We start from the raw sequence: 22,332 nt of genomic DNA, 5'->3' as shown, positions 1-22,332 counted from the left end.
GGAATAGGAGGTAAAAGAAAAAATGATAAAAAGATGAATGGATAGTCCAGTGAAGGGTAAAAAATCCAAGAATGGTAAAATCCAAACACGGTCGAATTAAAAACTTCCAATCCAACAGGTAAGTTCCAAATGGTCCAAAATGATTCAAAAGGCAGAATTCCTTGGAAAAAATCACAAATGGAATGAGTTCCAAATCATTAAAAGAAAAGTTCAAATGTGCACAGAAAAAGCACTGGAGAGAATATTTAAAACACGTCCGCCAAGGCCGGAAGAATCAAGTAAATTAAGGTTTAAAAAAAAAAAAAACCAAAAAACGGAAAAACGATGAAAGTTTAAATTTGAAAAGCAAGATCAAAATGACCCAGACAAAAAGCGCGAAAGTTAGCGTTAATAATTAGGTCAACTTAAATATGCACATGAAAGTCCCAGAATGAAATTAAGAAACACGAGTCAGAGAAACAGGTAAATGGCTAAGTTTATGAAATGGAGCGTCTATTATATTAAGAAGAGTAAAAAAAGTGAATAAGTAAATAAAAAAAAATAAAATAAAACAATAAAAAATAAATAAATAAAAATGAAAATAAATAAATTAAAAATTGAAAATTAAAAAGTTAAAAAAAATTTTTTAAACCTATATATACATATATACATACACATACAGTTATATATATATACACATACACATACATAGATATACATACATACAGACACACAAATGCACACATACATATACATACATACATACATACATACATACATACATACACGCATATACATATATATACATATATGCATACATATACAATAACACACACACATATATACAAACACACACACGTATGCATACATATATACACATATCCAAAAACATATACAACAAAAACAAATACATACATACATACATACATACATACATACATACATACAATTTAATGGGAGGGAATGGTCGGTATCTACAACCTCTGGAATAAGGCAAATAAATGTGTATGTAAATGCGTATAGTAAAATATAAGTAAACAAATACATAGAATAAAAATGAGTAGGCTGATGTATATATTTAATTAATAGGTATACTTATACCATAAAACGGAGACAGCAGATGGGAAACCGGCCAAAGAAATAAAGAAAAACAAATAAAATTAAAAATATAAAAAGCTTAAAAGGTAAGATAAAAAATTTAAAAAAATTATGGGAAAAAATATATATTTGAAGGGTTAACTTAATAGCTATGTAATTTCAATTTTACCATATTTAAATTTTGACATATGTTTGAAATAGGAGATCAGTTCGTTTTTAGAGTTTATTATATTACTACTTTGAGGGGAGGTGATAATAGTTATAGCTTCAGATGTACAGAGGTGACAAGACTTAGATCCTGGAGTATAAGACTTAACTTTTTTTAGGATAGTTCATTTAATTGAAAAGTGGGTATTGGCAGAATGAAGCTTTTTAACCAGTGTAGTTAGAGAAGTTCCCTGGTTATTATTTGAAAGAAGAAGTGTGGTTTGAAATTCTTTTCTTTATTAAAGTTGAAGTAGCACAAATATATGTATATGTTTTATTAATAGCTCGGGGTCGAGAATTAATATTAATTTGTTGATTTATACTGGGAAGAGAATTTAAATTTTGTTCATTTTGATGAACAGAGGGTAGGACAATGATTGTAGCAGGATTGTTTTGGAAGGGATAATTAGTGTTGTCAGTGTTAGGATGGCTGCTATGAAAAATATTATTATTATTATAATTATAGCTTGTTGTATGATTGAAAATAGAAGGGCTGGTTGATTCGTTTGTTGGATTAATAATTATATCAGAGGGAGGGTCGGAGGAAGGATAATTTGGTGACAAAATATTATTGTCTATTATGGGAGAATTGCGTGGGAGCTCTGTAATTGTGCATGAATATATTACATCTTTATGGATGCAATCATTATTGAGTGGACAAAGATGTTTGTTAATACAATTGCAGTTGCTTTTGGGTTGGATTGGGAAAGGGATTTTGGGGGCTGATTTAATTTTTTTGTTATTAGATGTTATTAGATGTTATTAGATTCTTTGTGCTAAATTAGGCATAGTAGAATAAGAAATTCTGATTGAGTTTTTATTAAAAATTGAACTATATCTGTGTGGGTATTTGAAAGAGTTTTCTACAATATTGAAGAATTCTTTAGGTATATTGGTTTTAACATTTACGCTAAATGGAGGATTAAACCAAATATTTTTCTTTCTCCTAGTGCGACAGGGTGGGTTAGAAGTATTACGATTAGCATGTTGGTTCGGATTATATTTGTGGAGTGGACCATTGCCATTGATAGCAGCAGATCTTGTTATTTGAACTGGTTTCTTACGAGTCATATTGTGTGTGATTACAGATTTAAGACTGCCTACAGGTGGAGAATATTTTTTTTTTTTTTTTTACACAGTGATCACCACCCATCAAGGCCCGGAAGCCACTCAGGGATAAGGGTTATTGCAAGTACATTACGTTAGTGTGGAGATTTGATGGAGTGTTTACTTAAGGGGGGTTCATTAGGAATTTGTTAACATTAGACTTGAAGACATCCAAGTTGTAGTCCGGAGGGAAGCAGGCAGACGGAACAGAGTTCCACAGGCGTGCAGTTCTAAGAAAGAAGCTTTGTTCATGGAATCCGCGTTTTGATTTAGGCACAGATATAGAGTGGGGGAAATTTTTCACAATGGATTCAGCTAGACGGGTGTTTTTCATGAAAGATTGGCGAGGGGGGACCAGGGATTGGAGTTCAGACGAGCACCTGCCATGGAAATAACGATAAAACAAGGATAGGCTCGCAACGTCTCTTCTGTGGGAGAGGGGTTGCAGGGTAGAGAAAAGGGCATCCCCCACTAAGCCACGAAGTCTATTTTGTACTCTGTCAAGGCATGATAGGCTGTTTTTGGCAGCTCCTGCCGAGATATGGCAACAGTATTCCATCCTTGGCCGTACTTGGCTTTTATATAGATAGAGAATTGCATCAGTAGTGAGATATCTTCTGGAGCGGTAGAAGGATCCCACCATCTTTCCAGCGACCTTGGCAACAGACTTGATGTACGTGTTCCATTTCAGATCAGGAATAAAGGTCAAACCCAGAAGCTTGTCAAAACACGGGGCCTCACCCAGACGAGAGCCATCCATCACAATTGATGCCAGCTGGGGATCAGAGCGTTGATGATGTAAGGATAGGAGTTTGGTTTTGGATGCATTAAAGGTAACTAGCCACTTCTTCCCCCACTGAACCACGCGCTCGAGATCAGAGGAGAGAGAATCAGAGAGAACTTTGTCATTTACAGCCTTTGATGTGTTACCGTAGATGGTGATGTCATCAGCATAGATGTCAACGAATGATTTAAGTATGTGTTTAGGGAGGTCATTGATGTAGATCAGGAAGAGAGTTGGGCCCAGGATTGACCCCTGAGGGACCCCAGCATTTATATTGCAGGCCTCCGATTTTTGTCCATCAACCACTACTCTTATGAGCCTATCGGAGAGAAATCCGTCTCTAGAAGAATTTCTACGCTCTCAGCCGATAAAAAAACCTTTAATCAAAATGCTACTTTCTTCAATAATGCCTTAAGAAATTCAGGATACAATGAAAAGATTCAATATAATATATATATATATATATATATATATATATATATATATTGAATCTTTTCATTGTATCCTGAATTTCTTAAGGCATTATTGAAGAAAGTAGCATTTTGATTAAAGGTTTTTTTATCGGCTGAGAGCGTAGAAATTCTTCTAGAGACGGATAGTACTATAGATTTTATAATTGAGTTGGGGTGGTTAGAAGGTTTATGGACGTATAAAAGCGTAAGGTTGGGTTTATGATAGGGGCTGTAAGTTTCGGTATTAAGATTAAGTGTAATGTCTAGAAAATTTGAAGTTTTTTTTATTTGGTTCAATAATTATAGAAAGGCCAAAATTGTTGAAAAAGTTATGTAATTTTTTAATTGTATTACTGTACTCTCTTGGCCTGGATGTTGTTGTAAATAGAGCATCGTCTCTATAAAGGCCCCCTTTTACATGCAAAATCCGATCCCGCATTTTGCTAATTCCTGCCCTCTGATGAGAAGGAGAGTATTTCTTCGAAACTCCGTGGATTAAGGACTACCCACTTATCTTGTGCTTCCTTTTTTACAATTAAATATGTTTTTAACTCTTTTTCAAGATATTTTTTAACATGTTTTATTAATCATTTGTTCATATTATAAGCTCTATTTCCTTTTCGGTTTTATTGAGCTTTTACATCTGGTTGAGATTACTTCACTTGTAAATATTAACTCTTTAATATTTATCATATATTTTAAGTTTACCATTTTGATTACCTTGGTAAACTTATTGTAATTTATATATATATATATATATATATATATATATATATATATATATATATATATATATATATATTTGATTTTATAAACATATCTTTAAATTGTGAGTAAGAATGAAAATATCAGGTATTATGGTCGATGGTGTTCTAAACAGAACCATTCAGTTCAAATGGATCCCTGTCTTATCAAAATGAAATTGTTGTTACACTAGCAGGCAGGCCCGACTTTGGCCAGGATTGAATGATGATCAACGAATGTTTCACACTCCTTGTCATCGAAACCAGTGAAATTGCCCATTTTGATTGCCTGCACTATTGCAATGCACCGGGAGGAAGCTTAATATGCCTATCACAATGACAATCAATAATATATGATAGTCTACAAAGCACTGTAGAGAATTTACTATTGATTTTATAAAATTATTTTTATATATATTGGCTTGAAATAAAGTTTAAACTGCAAAAGTCAAGTATCATGCTTCAATTGTGCTCTAAACAGAAATGTTCATATCGAATGCTTCATTGTCATATCCAAGAATCTACTGTTGATTTTATATGTCAAGCCTTGCGGCTTTTGTGGTAATAAAACTTCTCAAATTTACAATTGATGTAAATGTACTTTGTGATCAAAATCGTCTGTTCCATATTATTTTCATTTTCTCATAAAAAAAAATTCCATACAAAACCTAAGAGCAATGCCAGTCACATAAAATACCTTCATGTGAAATTTCATAAAAATTAGCCCAGCCGTTTTCGAGTCTATAAGAAACCAACCCACATACATACACACATACTCACAAAGTGCCTTATAGTAGATATAATGACTTGAATTAAAGTTACACGTACAAAAGTCAATTATTATGGTTTAATTGTGCTCTAAAAAGAACCATTCATCTCGAATGCGCCTCTGCCTTATAAAAGAACTAACAGTCGAATTTATAGGCTGGGCTATTCTGCTGGTGCCGTAAGCAAACTTCTCAAATGCACTTGTGATTTTCGGCTGTTTAAAAGTGTGAATGTTGTTTAAAATCAGGCTTTTTTTCTTTAATCGGATTTTTTCGTTATCGATTTTCGATACTTATTGGAAGCATTCTGATACGAAATCAACTTAAAAACACTCCCAGACACAAAAAGTACATTCTTGTGAAATATTTTAAAAATCAGTCCAGCCGTTTCGGAGTTCATAGGAAACGAACTCTCTCCATCACACACACACAAGCAAACACTCAAACGCACAGAAAGCTCCTTTATGTGTAGATAGATAGATATAAAAAGAGATGAATTATAAAATGCATTACATTAAAGTAACTAAATTACAACGGGATGCTCCACTTATTCATTTATATAGTCCTAATCCGTCGAGGATAGTTCATTATTAGGTTGAAGATAGAACATACATACCTATATCCACTCAGACATATTTGCACATTACTGCAGAAATATGTCCAAGCAAGTGCATTATGTGTTGTTGTATGTATAACTCTGGTCAGGATATGTATGCCTCCTTTTACGAGTCTACCTAACCCCAACCCGGAGTCATGTGATTTTATAGTAAAAAAAACATCTCGCCGTTGTTTTAACAAAGAGAATATATTTTAAAACATCCTTAAGCCTCCTCTTTTTCCTGACATGTTATCATAGAATACCAACCCTAAAATGCATCTCAGTGACCATCAAACAACTCAACCCTCAAACAAACATATTTGTTTAACACGCTATTATTATCTAATTGAAGAGCAAGGCTGAGGTCATACAAGCCCATAATCTCGCTTTGATGATGTCAGCCAAATGCACCAAATATATATACAAGCTTTACTAAACCAACTTGATATTGAACACTTGTTAGTCGGTTATAAGCCTTAACAAATCATACATATATGTATAACTGCATTGTGGCGTGTTTAGACTACTAGTGATCTGTTGTTTTACAACCACTTAGAATATTCCTTTTGGTTTAATTTGAAAATTTAAAAACATTTTTCTTCTTACGTAACTAAAAATAACAAATTTCTGCTTAAGAGATATTAGTTTGATATCAAATAGAAGTAATAAGGAATCAACACAAAGGGCAGTTATTCTTGTAAATGCTAGCATAAGGAATTTGATTTCACATCGATTGGTGCCAATGAATGAAAACATTGAAAATCTTTTTTATTTCATTAGAATTTTTTGTGTCACTTGATTTTGATTCACTTTTCCGATTGCATCTATTTTTAGAGGCTGCACAGAATTATCACCAGCGCCGAATTGGTTTCTCCACAAGATTCTGCAAAGGAAATGATTAGCATTGTGAAAAATAAAGAGTTTACACGTCTCTTCCAAAAAAGTACAATCCGGGTGAGTAAACAGTTTCAGTTTATTGTGCTCACCAATTTTATTGCACTAGTGAAAATGCTTTTCTTTGTCGTTTTATCAATCGTAATCAATGTCGACATTATCATATTGAATGAAATGCTAGCTCTTAACGGCATCATGTGTCATTGCTGTATGACTGACCAGAATAGGTATGTCCTACTTACTCCTCCAAACTTTGCTATTTTACATGTTATTGTGAAACAGACTTATTTTTTAACAAAATGATAGCATATCGCTTTTTAGCTCATTTCTGCCAAAAGAATACCATCCTGTAAATAAAAGTATGTGTCTTCAATCAAAAATTCTTTCAATCACGCACACTTTGAATCTGCAATATATATATATATATATATATATATATATATATATATATATATATATATATATATATATATATATATATATATATATATATATATAATTATTTACTGTAATAATTATTAAATATCTACAGACACTAGTGTTTCATCCTTTCCGGAAATCATCAGTGCATCAGATTCGAACCCAGCAACAGAAGGCATTTATGGCTCCATTAGCAAGGACCTAATCCATTTGCGAGAAATATTGTTGAAATTTAAACATTTTTTAAAAATGCTTTTTAACGTCTGTACGAGTGATCTTATTACTATATGATGATCTGCGCATAGGAGATTGACCGACTTTTTATTTCAACTGAACGTGCTCAACGATAAGAAACACGTTTCTTAAAGGGGCTGACATAATTATTTACTATAATAATTATTAAATACCTACAGACACTAGTGTTTCATCCTTTCGGGAATCATCAGGGCAAAGTGTCACGCTTAACATCAGTCGATAGATTCGAACCTGCCAATATATCTACCTATATATATAAAAATGTAACTCTTGGTTCATTCGTAATTAATAGTCTAAATAACCACTGGACGGATGGCTTCCACATTTTGGTATAATATGTTTACGGTACGCATGCGTGTTTCTATATGTCTATTTGTAATTATAACATTATACGTAATTTTTCTATAATAAATATTTGGTTTTCTTTGTACGGATGGGACATTTTTTTATTTGGGGACAATTATTTCACGCCGCGTGTCATCACGTGACATCACTAAACGGAACTTTTATATACCAAATTGACTTTTTTCGTTTAAAGATAGAATTATTTCTCTTTCGTTAATATATATATTGTTTTAATATTTCGTGTTTTATATATATAAAGTACAATTGTTGAATGTTATTTTCTTGATTATATTTGTTTGGGAGAAGCACAATTAAAAAAAAAGATTAAAACGGAGCGAAATTTAAATTTACATTTTGACTCTTTATGAATATTAAAAGAAAAAATTACTAAACATTTATTAATAATGCCTCAGTTTTACAGACATTTGTTTTTAAATTTCTTAAATGACGACTTTTATTGACTTTTTTAATAGCATTTGCGGATGGGTATGCTGACATTTGTTTTAATTTCTTTTTAAATGACTTTTTATCGACTTTCTTTTTTTTTAATAGCATTTGCGGATGGGTAAAAAACGAAAAAAAAAATAACTAAACCATTTACTGATAATTCTCACTTTTACAAATATTTTTAACAAATAAATTATACCGAGAAATTGTCAGTAAATGGCTTAGTTAATTTTTTCGTTATTTACCCAAATGCTATTAAAAAAAAAGTCATTTAAAAAGAAATTAAAAAAACAAATGTCAGCATACCCATCCACAAATGCTATTTAAAAAAAGTCGATAAAAGTCGTCATTTAATAAGAAATTTAAAAACAAATGTCTGTAAAAGTGAGGTATTATTAATAAATGTTTAGTAATTTTTCTTTTAATATTCATAAAGAGTAAAACTTTTTTCAAAATAAATGTGACAAATAATCGTTTAGTTACTACGACAACGTCAGTAAATAAAAAAAAGTGTTACGTACGCTTGCGTCAGAAAGGGAGCGATGCGTGTTTTTTATGCTGGTCGCCATGGAACTCAACGCCCAAGGAGTACCAAATTCTGTTTTCCAAAAGAAACGTTTACTACGAACTTTCTTTTTTTTTGTTTACCTGAAAAAATAAAACCTTTCACCTAACAATTTATGGCAAAAATAGCGACCCATAAAAATCTGGGGTGCTTTCTACACCTTATTGCCGAAATTGGAGACGCCATTTTTTTCACGTACTTGCAATCCAAATCTAGGGGAGACATCATTATATGGCCGAACGATTGCTTCCGGAAAGGGAAAGAATAAATTTACCAAAATTAACATTTATTACTTCCGGAAACGTTAAATTAAACTAAAATTATCATTTATTACTTCCAGAAACTTGGTGAACCGATATTACTGGAGAAAATGAATCTTGACAATTCAAAAAAATGTTTAAAATTATTTAAACGAAAACGAAAAAAAACTATTTCATAAAAGTCCAATGTTGCTTTAAAAGTAAATAAAGAAAGTGAAAGAGAACATATATCCGTAATTGTTTAATTGGAAATGTATCGATTTAATTAATGAGAACGGGAATGTTTTTCATGGAATAATTTTTTTATAATTCTTTTTATTAAAAACAGAAAATTGAAATGACATATTCATAATAGTTTAACCTGGACGAGCGCCATTTGAAAACCAAAACAAAACCAAAACATTTATTAGTTTTTTTGTTTGTTTGTTTATTTTTTCGTTTGTGTGTTTTGTTTTTTTGGGTTTTCTTTTCGAACAAATAAATAATTTTAAATATTTTTTTGAATCGTCAAGATTCATTTTCTCCAGTAATATCGGTTTACCAAGTTTCTGGAAGTAATAAATTATAATTTTAGTTTAAGGGAGTAATAAATGTTAATTTTGGTAAATTTATTTAGTTTAATTTATCGTTTCCGGAAGTAATACATGTAAATTTTGGTAAATTTATTCTTTCCCTTTCCGGAAGCAATCGTTCGGCCTTATAATGATGTCTTTCCTAGATTTGGATAGCAAGTGCGTGAAAAAAATGGCGTCTCCAATTTCGGCAATAAAGTGTACAAACACCAAATCTGCTAGCTGAGTGACAAATCTGCTTCAAATATTGAAAAAAAGAAAGAAAGAAAAAGAATAGAAACTCTAGATGTATCAGAAATTTAGAGGAATTTTTGACACCCCTAACAGAAAACTGCGAATAAAATTTTAAAGTGAGTTGTTTATTTTCTATATGGAATATACTTTCAAAATAAACTATTAAAGTTGTTTAAAAAATAATAGAAATATTATTTTTGATTTTTCAAAAAACAGTGTTTACAAAGTGTTTACAAAATCCGGCGTGCCTTCATGCAGCCATTTATTTACGTAATAAAATCAATAGAATTTTACGAGTTAAATATTTTTCAATTTTAAAACTTTAAAAATCTATCAAAATTTTTCTATTGATTCAATTTTTACGATATTTTCAGGGTCAATGTGAAATTTTATGCTCTTTCCAATAAACCAAATGTAATATTTTAGATAAACATTTTTTTTTTCAAATTCACACCCCCATTTTGAAATGTTTATTAAAATTTTAATAATTAATTCATGTGTGAAAGTTTTATATATCACAAATTGAAGATAAAAGATCAATAAAGAAAATATTCCAATTTAAAACAAAAAAAAAAAAGAATAGCCTTTTGGAAATTTACCTGTAAAGTCCAAAGTGTAAAACCTTTTTTTTTTTTTAAACACGTTGATTTTTTTTTTTAAATGAAAGCTCATGTTATGTTTACATCGTCAAGTAAATACCAGACGCTGACGGAAAATCTCATTGAATGTTTTCTTTTTTTAGATATTAAGAAAAAAATAAAATTAATTGATGAACAAGTATTAAAATATATCAATCAAAAACTCGTGTATTCGATAAAAAGATTTTTTTTTTAATCGATGAAGCGGATTTTTTGTTCTAGGGGAAAAACTTATGAGTGAATGTGCGTTTCTTTTTTAACTACGGAGGATGAAAAATACTAATTTTGGTTAACAAACGTGTAATAAACTCACAAGATGAAAGGTAGATTTAAACTCGTTTTATTAGTCGTTATTTACACGATGATACTACTGTAATGGCGTTTGCACATGCGTAGTGAAACCCGGATGTTCGTTGGTTTCTTAGTTCAAGGGACACTACTCTGTCTGCATATGTTACATACATTACATCCCTCCACCCATAGTTCCGAATTACTTGTTTATGTGACATAGTCTTTCAAGTGCTTCGGTTTGTTTTTTGTTCTTTCACTACATCTAATGGTTTCTCTTACTGGGGCATCCTGCTGTGTATTCCCCACTCCATTTGTTGTTTCCTGGTCCGGACTGAAGCTACCTGGACTACTGGTGCCTGAGGTCAGTGGGATCACCCAGTGTGTATCCAAATTTTGATTTCTATTTTATGGACTTGTTCTTCCTATTTCCGAAGCTCTATCTGCGTCCAGCTCCATCTGTTTTTTTTACATGGTCCACATGTCTCCTTACCACTGTCCCCGACTCCAGTTTAATTTCATATGACACTGGACCTGTCCTCTCTTGACCACTCCCTTTTTCCATCTTGGTCCTGTATAGAAATTTTTGGCCCAGACTAATTCACCTTCTTTAAATTCTCGTATGCTCCGAGAGTTGTCATGATATTTCTTTTGAATTTCCTGGTGTTTTCTCATACGCTCCCTCACTGTAGTTTTCTGCGGAATGATCCAATCCAAAACTGTCTTTATTTTCCGGTTCATTAATAATTCTGCTGGTGATATGCGCGTGACCGTTTGTGGTGTGGAGTTATATGACAACAAGAAACGGCTCAGTTTTGAACTTAGGGAGCCTTTCTCATGACTCATTTTTTTCATTCCTTCCTTAAAAATCCGCACATATCTTTCAGCCAATCCATTTGAAGAGGGGTGTTTTGGTGCTATTGTGATATGTTGGATTCCTTGTCTTGACATAAATGCTTTGAATTCTTCACCTACAAAAACGGCTGCATTATCCGTTACAATTTTTTGGGGCAACCCGTGAGTTGCAAAACATCTTTGTAGGTGTTCCAGGGTGGCGTTTGTGGTGGATGAGTTTGACATGTAGACGTCTAACCATTTGCTGAACGCATCCACTATTACCAGAAACATGTGACCTTTAAATGGGCCTGCATAATCTGTGAAGTCTGGACCACTCCTCTTCAGGGATTTCCCAAGGATGTAAAGGTGCGGTTGCTGGCATTTGATTGGTTTGTTGACACTCATAGCAATTCCTCACCTTAAATTCTATTTCCTGGTCTAATTTTGGCCACCAGAAATAGCTTCTGCTCAGCCCTTTCATTTTTACAATTCCTGGATGTCCCTTAATGAGTGCCTCTAAGAGTTCTTTCCGCCCTTGTATTGGTACCACTACTCGCTTTCCCCACAGTAAGCATTCTTCCACAATTCCCAATTCATGTCTTCTATTAAAATAAGGGTGCCAATCTTCTGTAGTAGGACACTTCTCTGGCCACCCATTTTTTACATAGTCCAGCACCTGTTTTAGGAGTTTATCCTTTTTTGTCCACCTGGCGATTTCTTGATGTGTAACAGGAGCTTGATCCAGGTAGTCTTTTTTTTTTTTTTTTTTTTACATAGACGTCACCACTTATCAAGGCCGATAGGCCACTCAAGGATAAGGGTTAAAGAGTGTAGAGTAGTCAAAAGGACAATATAGTAATCGATAGTAATGGAAGTTCGGTAAATTTGTTAACCTAAGTGGAACGGCTCATCAGAAACTTGTTCACGTTGGACTTGAAGACAACCATATTATAGAAAGCTGGAAAGCAGGAAAACGGAAGACAATTCCACAGGCGTGCAGTTCTAAGGAAGAAACTTTGATCATGGAATCTATGTTTAGGTTTAGGTACAGATAAAGAGTGGGGAAAATTATTGATAATGTTTTCAGCTAGTCTAGTGTTTCTTGTGAAAGTTCGGCGAGGGGGGACCATAGATTGAAGCTCAGTCGAACACTTTCCATGAAAATAACGATAAAGCAGAGACAAACTCGCAACATCTCTTCTGTGAGAAAGAGGTTGCAGCGAAGAGAAAAGGACATCTCCCACCAAGCCCCGAAGTCTATTTTGAACTCTATCAAGGCAGGACAAGTCTTTTCTAGCAGCTCCTGCCCATATGTGGCAACAGTACTCCATCCTTGGACGTATCTGGCTCTTATATAGATAGAGAATTGCATCAGCAGTGAGATATCTACTGGATCGATAGAAGGATCCGACCATTTTTCCAGCGGCCTTGGCAACAGATTTGATGTACGTATTCCATTTAAGATCAGGAGTAAAGGTCAAGCCCAGAAGCCTGTCAAAACTTGAGGCCTCCCCAAGACGAGAGCCATTCATTTCAATTGATGCCAGATGGGGATCAGAACGTTGATGATGTAAAGATAGAAGCTTGGTTTTAGATGCATTAAAAGTAACCAGCCACTCCTTTCCCCATTGTACAACGTGATCAAGATCAGAGGAGAGAGAATCGGAGAGAACTTGGTCGTTTACTGTCTTAGATGTGCTACCATAGATGGTAGTGTCATCAGCAAAAATGTCTACGAATGATGTAAGGATGTGATTTGGAAGATCATTAATGTAGATCAGGAAAAGAGTTGGGCCCAGGATCGACCCCTGAGGGACTCCAGCATTTATACTGTGAGTTGCTGATTTTTGCCCATCAACTACTACTCTTATGAACCTATCAGAGAGAAATGATTTAATAATTGAGAAGACATTTCCAGCAATACCATAGCTGGAGATCTTATGAAGTAAACCTTTATGCCATACCCTATCAAAGGCCTTTGATATGTCAAGAGCAATTGCCCTAGAAATGTTGCCTCTGTCGAGAGATTCGCTAATCCTATGAGATATAACTGTAAGCACATCTGCTGTAGATCTAGCAGAACGGAAACCATATTGTGTGTCACTAAGAAGGTTATTTTTGCTGAGATAGTTGATTACTTCTCTATTTAACACAGATTCCAGCAACTTACTCATGACGCACAGGAGACTTATTGGCCTGTATTGAGAGGGGGATGAACGATCACCTGAATTCTTAAATACAGGGCATACTGATGAGATTTTCCAGGGTGATGGGAAGCAATTCTCCTTAAGACAACGTTTAAACAGTTTTGTAAGTATGGGTGCTAGTTCTGGTTGAAGTTTTTTGAGTACTATAATTGGAATATCGTCAGGGCCGGTTGCTTTACTTGAATCAAGGTTTTTGATTAGCTTGGCAACATCACATACAGATATTTGTATATCACATAGTGTATTTTCTGATACAGGAGGAAATATTGGGGGTTGGCAGCCTTGGTCGCAAAGGGTCGAATTAGCTGCAAAGTTCTTGGCAAAGAGTTTGGCTTTGTCTGATGCTGACGAGATTAACTCAGGTCCATTGATGATAGTTGGGATGGAGCACACACTTCTGTGCAAGATTCTGTTTGCAATTTGCCAAAACTGGTGGGAACCAAGTCGCTGCTCAGCTACTTTGGACTTGGCGGACTGAGCATACAACTCTCTTGCGTTCTTTATTACTTTCTTACAATGGTTGCTGGCAGTCCTGAAAGCGGCTTTAGTTTCCATGCATCTATTACGTTGGAAGCAGTGGAAAAAGTGATTTCTGTGCGCAATAGCAGCAGCACATTCTGGAGAAAACCATGGCTGGCTGTTAGGTTTTTGCTGGAACTTTTTCGAGGGTATGAAATTGTCTATACCTACAATTAACCATTCTGTCAGGTCTGATACTATAGAAGACACATCCTTTTTAAACATGGAACGCAGAGGAAGATCCGATATAAATGTACGGAAACTATCCCAGTCAGCCATAGTGTATCGATATACTGTACGATGGAGAGGTACGTCAGAGGACTTATTACATTTCATTTTTATCTTAATTGATACCACTGAGTGGTCAGAAGATCCAAGAGGAGACAGAACGGAAACTGAACATAGTTCCGGGCAAGTTGTGAGAAAGAGGTCTAGGAGGCTTGCATACTGGCCGTCATTGTCGGGCACACGGGTGGGTTCGTGAACAATCTGAGTGAGGTCATATGCAATGGAGAAATCGTGACAGAATCTCCCCTCATCATCGGTCTTGTTTGAGTGGGTCAACCATTCCACGTTGTGAACATTGAAGTCTCCACATACGTGAATGTTAGCTGAAGGATATGCTAATAGAACTTGGTCAATTTTCTCAGATATGCTTTTAAAGATAGTAACTCCGCTGTTATGGGGGCGATAGAGAGTAAATATAAATGCCGTAGTGTGAGCTAGTGCTACTCGGAAGCACATATAGGGCAAGTTAGGATCTTCTCTGGAGATGTCCTTACCACATGGAAAGCCATCTTTTATATAGGCACATATTCCATGCACATGGCGATCTTGGGGGTCAGTTTTGGAAGTTAGGTTAGAGTATCCTTTAATTACGAACTCATTTAGGGAAATAGTCTGTCCAATTCCAGTTTCACATAAAAAGAAAAGGTCTGGTTTAGTCTCCTGTAATTGGGCTTCAACCTCTGGAAGGTTAGAACGTAGACCCCTGATGTTGGAGAAGGAGACATGGTAGTGGGGATCTACGTTGGAAGTTTCAGATCCGGGTTTAATCGTGTATTTGTTATTGAAACTTGTCATGATGGAATTTTGGAGTTTGTGGACTAGGTCGTCAGATTTGCTTAGAGCAGGACAGAGAGGGGAAAACAAAGAGAGAAAAGTAACGAAGAATTTTTTTTTTGTAGCACATGATAAGATAAAGCCGTAACAATTACCCACTAATATGGCATCGAGAGGCCCCACCAGAGACTACTGTATGGTCCAGAATCCATTCACCAAATGGCAATACAGCAGCCCCAGTACTTTGCACCTGCTGATAGGACAGCCTCCTTAGTGGTTAATCCAAGGTTCGGGTCCCTGACTATCAGGCGGATAACGTCAGCCCAGATAAAACGTTTACCTCCAGCACCCTTACTAGTGACATGGCTACAAGGATAGACATAGAAACGAAATATTTCCGCCATCTTTGCCGACTGTTCACGCAAAATACTGCCAACCTAGAATACAGCTTTTTCTTCTCCCTTTGTCAGAAAAATCACTCATTAAAAAAATGAGGACTGAGTGACAAAAAAAGTGAGTCTAGCAGCATAATGTTCTCCTCTGGTATAGGCACTTCTCCCAGTGTTGTAGATTTTGGCAACCTACTCAACCCATCGGCATTTCCATTTTTTCTTCCTTCCCGATATTCTAGCTGGTATGAATATGCAGATAGGATTACTGCCCAACGTTGAATTCTCGCCGAACTGATCTCTGGGATTTTCTTATTGTCTTTAAAATATCCCAAGAGCGGCTTATGATCAGTATATAATGTAAATGGCCTTCCATACAGATACTGGTGAAATTTTTTCACCCCCAAAACTACTGCCAATGCCTCCTTATCAATTTGGGCGTAATTCTTTTCTGCTGGTGCGAGGGTCCGTGATACAAAATCTATTGGTCTTCTGGAGCCATCCTCCATGATGTGAGATAGTACAGCACCCACCCCATATGGGGAAGCATCAGATGCCACTGTCACGGCTTTGTTTGGGTCGAAATGTATCAACACTTTTGAGGAACTTAATTGTTCTTTTGCTTCTTCCCATGCTCTTTCTTGTTTTGACGTCCATTCCCATATTGAATCCTTCTTCAATAACTGATGCAAAGGAGCTAGAATGTTTGAAATGTTCGGAATGTACTGGGCATAATAATTTATCATCCCCAGAAAAGCTTGTAGCTCCTTTACCGATGTTGGGCGTGGTGCCTGCTTGATCGATTTCACTTTTTCCTCTGCAGGTTTTATGCCTTCCCTGTTTACTATGTGGCCTAGATATAATACCTCGGGCACTAAAAATTTGCATTTTTCCCGGTTTAATTTAATTCCACTTTTTTCTAGCCTGTTTAAAACTTCGTCCAGGGTCTCTAAGTGTTTTTTCCTGGGTTTGCCTGTCAGTAGAATGTCGTCAATTACATTTTCAATGCCCTGCAAAATGTTTTCCATAGTTCTCTGAAATATTCCTGGGGCTGATTTCAATCCATAGCATAGTTGGTTGTACATGAAAAGGCCTTTATGAGTATTGATAGTTGTTAATTTTCTAGATTTTTCATCCATCAGTAATTGCTGGTAAGCTTGGCTTAAATCTAGCTTGGTATAGGCTTCACCTCCACCCAATGTCGCATACAGATCTTCTGTTTTTGGTATTGGATAATTATCCAATTTAGTGACTGGATTGATTATCACTTTATAGTCCCCACAAATACGTACAGACTTATCCGCTTTTAAAATGGGTACTATTGGTGTAGCCCATTCAGAGAATTCAACTGGTGAAATTGTTCCTTCTTTTTGCAGTCTTCCTAATTCCTCTTCTATTTTCTTCTTCAGCATATAGGGTACTGACCTTGGTTTGAAATACCTGGGTTTTGCCTCTGGGTCTATATACAAACTGGCCTGGATTCCTTTCACTTGACCTAACTTCCCATCGAACACAGCCTCATGCTTTGCTAATATTTCTTTCAATTTGTCTTGGTCAGTCTCCTTTATTGTCTGCACCTTAAAAATCTCCTTCCATGGCAACCTCACATGTTGCAGCCAGTTTCTTCCCAGGAGTGTGGGGGAATCCCCCGCTACCACAATTAACGGTAATTCCACCCGACGACTGTCCAACTGCACTGGAACTTTTGTTTGTCCAATCACCTGGATGCAATTTCCCGTATAAGACCTAAGACGCACTTTTGTGGGCTCCAGCAACTTTTTGTTGTTTATTTTTTTCCACGTTTTTAGTCCCATTATCGTTACAGATGCTCCTGTATCTATCTCCATAGAAGCCCTCTTGTCACAAATGTTGATGTCTACACAATAGGGGTCTACTTTTTCCAGTGGCACTCTGATCCTATTTATGGTATAAACTTCCTCGGAATTATCCGAGTCTGTGGCTTCCACTTCTATTTGCCTCACTGAATTTTTTTCTTTTCTAACCTATTGGGGGGTTTCTTTTTCATGTTTAATTTAAAACATTTCTCTGCTATGTGCCCTTGTCTTTTACAGTAGTGACACATGGCATATCTAAAAGTGTTACATAGAGTTATCATTGAGGGGCACCATTTACGTTTGGTGTATAACATAAAAGGATTCCGTGTGCGTATGATCGTCTCTAATATAAATGGTTGTGTGTTTGATTATCATAAAGGGAATCGTGTGTGTGACATGTATTTTCAGAACCTACCTCTGCTTCTTCGATGTTGGACCATCTGGAAATTTCTCATCCTGGAGGGAGACTTGATACCCGTTTTTGGATGAAGATTCAATCACTCCAAGACAAGGAATTAGTTTTATAGTTTTTTATTTCACTTTCCCCAAAGGTCCTGCAGGAGGTGGAAGTGAAATCGGCCTGTGTGGGTTCTTCTTCTACACACGTCAGCGTTCGCCCCCCCCCCCCCGTGGAGAGGAGGAGACAACGGGAAGCCGTCCGTTGTCTTCTGTGTCCAAATCAAATCTCCAGATCTAGCCAACCTGACCACGTCACTCATACGTAATCTGGTCAGCTGACCCTCGGTTCTGGTAAACGTGTCTACACTCCACGTTTACACCTCTCTCTCTCTCTCTCAATCCATTTTGTAACATTCCTTCCCCCCTTTTTATCAAAATGTATGGCGAAGGCATACATTTTCTACTTCCCACATTTATTAAGAATGGGATATATATGCTCACCCGACTGGCAAAGAAAACTGTCATACCTTTATTCAATAATTAATAACATATACTAAGTAAAATAATATCAACAATTAATACCATGTGGCGCTAATCCTTGCGCCCTCGAAGGTCAACAACTCTCTGTGACCCCATGGTCTCTTCATAATTTAAATCAGAATTTCAGGAGCATCCTTTACTCCCGTCGACACTACGCGTGATCGATAAATTCTCGGCAATCAACCGAATAATAAAATCGAGGACCATCTGCCTCTTCAAAACAGACTATCATCGTCCTTGGCTTTACAGATCAGCTTTTCTTCCCATAGGTAGCACACAAAAAAAAAAAATTTTCCCATCCCAAGCCTTATCCTATTCATCATAAGCCTACTCTTATTACTAGTATTTTGTGGGAAACAAAAAACCTCTTAATATTCTTTATGGTGCGTAGCCTTCTATTTTCCTCAGTACTTGCATACATATTTCATTCATCTTCTCTTGAGCGATTCGTCACATAATGGCCACGTCAGCCATTGCACCCCCTCTGCCCCTTACGCCATGTCAGACAGCATTTCATTTGCTCCCTGAAGTTGATTACAACTAGATCCGCTCACGCTGGACAGAATACATTGCGTTTACTGCTATGTCAGAAAAAACTTTTTTTTCCAAAGTCGGTAAGCGCAACCTGCCTTGAAGACACATAGCTTCACGGAAAACATCGGATTTCCACACATGAAGTACTCAAAGTTGCTCCATGTTGATTCTATTCGAAATCAACAGAAATCACGATAAAAAAAATAAAATTCGAATCATTTCCCGAGAATAATGAAATTAATAACTACCCATGTAATTCAATACCTCTCCAAAATTCTAACATGCTTGCCACAGAAATTAAATTCCATTCACGCCCCACTTTTTTCTTTCATTTCTTCATCTAGTTTATTTAACCCTATATTTATCCTTTTTTTCTACCTTACTTATGTGGTCAAAACGTCACTCATGTCGAATAGAACATTTATTCTACATTTCGAAAATTAAAATTAATACCGACTGAACCTTTGACTCTTCCGAAACTTAAGAACTAGTTGATCCCTTATACATAACCCAGTAGTGTTTTTTATTATTATTTATTACACTGTTTAAATCTTACTTCTTTCTCTTTTTCCCAATTTTATTATTACTATTATGATTATTAATTAATTAATTAACAACACGTTCTTTCTTTTTTATTAATCATTCTTTCAATAGACCCCACAAGCAAAGATTCCACCTCCCCATTCTGCGAAAAAAAATACATGTCAAAGAACAAGAAAATTCTGCACAATACCGTTTGACAACACATCAATTACATAAAAATAATAAATTAAAAAATACAAAAATATCCTATAAGCAATCACAAAGTCCCATCTCACTAATAACAAAATTCCAAATAACAAAACACAGATTTGTGGAAACCCAATATTGACCACGTCATAAACTCCTGAGGTCGGCTGCATTCCACAGAATTCAAAATTAAAGAAAAATCACAGTCGTTTACAAAAAATACCTAGACATTTACAATTAAAATACATAGTGGTTTCTAAAATAAAATAAAACGACTCACTTATAAAGTCTAAGACAATCCTAACACATCGATGGAACTAAAATTGTCCATGTCAGAAAAAAAATTCTTAAGAAAAAAAATCGTACAATTAGTGAAAAAGGGAAAAAAATCACATTTTCAGAACCTATCCATTGTTTTTCATTAAAAGTTACACTTAGTTCCACAGTTTAAAAATGCAACAAAATATTCATAACACATATTTGTGATTGACGTGTTTATCTTTTGGTAAGCTGAAAGGCTCATTCCTGACGCACACTGTTACTAAAGTCATATGTTCTATTTCTTTTTTTCTTCTTCTTTCTGGTTTACTCACTGGCTGTTCATTAAAAATTTACAATTTATTATCTGTATGTCTATCGTCATAGCTGTTTTTTTTTCAATTTCTTCTATTGTTTTTTCTATGTCTCCCGTCTTAATAATTTATTCGGCCGGACCCTTTTTTCACGGCACATATGGCATCATTCAGGGATGTGGGTAAAGTAACCTCATGTTCGTTAACAGCTCTCATTCAGCCATCCCATGCCAATATCTCAAAAAAAAAAAACAATTTTGCTGACATCTCATTCGTCAGATTTCTGACTTCTTAAGTTCTTACGTAACAGCGGCATATATTCTATCTTTTTTTTATTATTCTTTCTCCTACTTCAGATTCACTACATAGTGGCCACATCACCACTACACGTCCGCTCTTGAGTTGGAAGTTCTGTTACTTCCAAGATTGGGCATTTTCAATCAGGCGAAATTCGCAGGCGGCCCTATCTGCAAGCTTATCTATGTGTGTGCATTCTATCGCACACCCTCGTTGCAGCTACAACAAGCCTTTTAAGCCCATAGGCCTGCAGCCTCCCGTCTTTATTGTATGCGAAAAATATGATCTTTCAACCGTCACACCGGTCAGCTTAATCAAGCTACATACAGACGGCGAAAATAGCATTTTTCATAATCGAAAAACCTATTAAAAAATGCAGGGTCCTGTGAACCTCTTCCCCCCCCCAAAAAAATAGTTAACTGGCTACGTAAATTTAAACCTGCCCCCTTTTTTAAATTCTAATTTGACTAGACCGACCATTTTATCTTATCGATCTTCTGATTTTTTTTTTGGGGGGGGGGGTTCATTACTATTTTGCAGACCACTGGAAAACAACAATTATACATTATATAATACAATATCAAATCATCAATACACATTTTTTTCTAACAATGAACATTAACTTCTAATTACATAAAACAACCTTCTTCAGTCCTTAAAAAAAATGTTAAAAAATGTCGTTAAAACTGGAAAAGCAATATTCACGATTTAGAGAACAGTCTCGCCTGAAAAAGAGCATCAATTCTTTTTTTCTTTTCTTTCTTTTCTTTTTTTCTTTTTTTTTAACCCAGAAGACAAGCGATGGCCATTTTCTCTTTTTGCAACGGTATAAATATTTCAAGTTATGATTGACACATTTCCAAACAATTTCATTTGTGCGTGTTCCCATTACATTTTCTTACTGTCTCATCGGTCCCTTGCTTTAAACAGAATAACGCAATCTTTGTTTTTCCCTTCTAATTTTTTAGTGATATTTTTCTTCGTTCATAACGAGCTAATTCCTAATACGATAAACATTTTTTTAACTATTTTCTATATATAAAGTTTTACATCTGTGTGTCTGTATGTCTTCCTTTTCTTTCTTCGTGAAAAGGTTGTACGTGTGTATTGCTTTTTTTTCTTAATTATTTTTCTAATTCGCCTAGTGTTTTAATGGACCCTACGTTGTGTGTGTGTTGATTTGTATTTCTTTCTTTTTTTTCTTTTTTTTCCAGACATTTTATTGTTTTTCTTGTCCTTTTTTTTTGTTTTTTCCCCGTGGCAAACGAAGTTCTTCTTTTTTTCTTCTTTTAAACCCACCCTTGCTAGGTGGTCTAGGTGCGTTTTTTATTCGAATCCTCGTCGCCAATTTGTAATAAACCCACAAGATGAAAGGTAGATTTAAACTCGTTTTATTAGTCGTTGTTTAGACGATGATACTACTGTAATGGCGTTTGCACATGCTTAGTGAAACCCGGATGTTCGTTGGTTTCTTAGTTCAAGGGACACTACTCTGTCTGCACATGTTACATACATTACAAAACGCAATAAAAAAGAGGCATTATTTATGCCCTTGGACGAAACCAAACTTCATAAATTTCATTTTAGCAGCAGCAGCTATTTAACGCTTCGCACAAAACATGTTACAAAAATGCGATTTTCTAGGACCCTCGCTTTAAAAAATCCTTTTATTTAAAAAGTACATGGAATTTAAAATATAAATATGGATAAATTCTTTACAATGAAGAATGGAACTACCAATTTAATAATATTTTTTTAG

General features: G+C 35.2%; 1 protein-coding gene across 2 annotated transcripts in view; it reads left to right on the top strand.

Annotated features, from left to right (window-relative positions):
• LOC145256537 (glutamate receptor ionotropic, NMDA 3B-like) overlaps nucleotides 1-22,332 on the top strand; it is a 1,196,865-nt gene that overhangs the window by 986,389 nt on the left and 188,144 nt on the right. For both annotated transcript variants that reach the window (XM_080115574.1, XM_080115582.1), the window contains one exon: nucleotides 6,570-6,689. In XM_080115574.1, coding sequence (XP_079971700.1) covers nucleotides 6,570-6,689 — 120 coding nt within the window. The remainder of the gene's footprint in view (nucleotides 1-6,569; nucleotides 6,690-22,332) is intronic.

Source organism: Euprymna scolopes, chromosome 3 (genome assembly GCF_053919585.1).
Source record: "Euprymna scolopes isolate OS-2025 chromosome 3, ASM5391958v1, whole genome shotgun sequence".
In the NCBI taxonomy this organism is placed as follows: domain Eukaryota; kingdom Metazoa; phylum Mollusca; class Cephalopoda; order Sepiida; family Sepiolidae; genus Euprymna; species Euprymna scolopes.
This window is presented reverse-complemented; position numbering and strand designations above follow the sequence as displayed.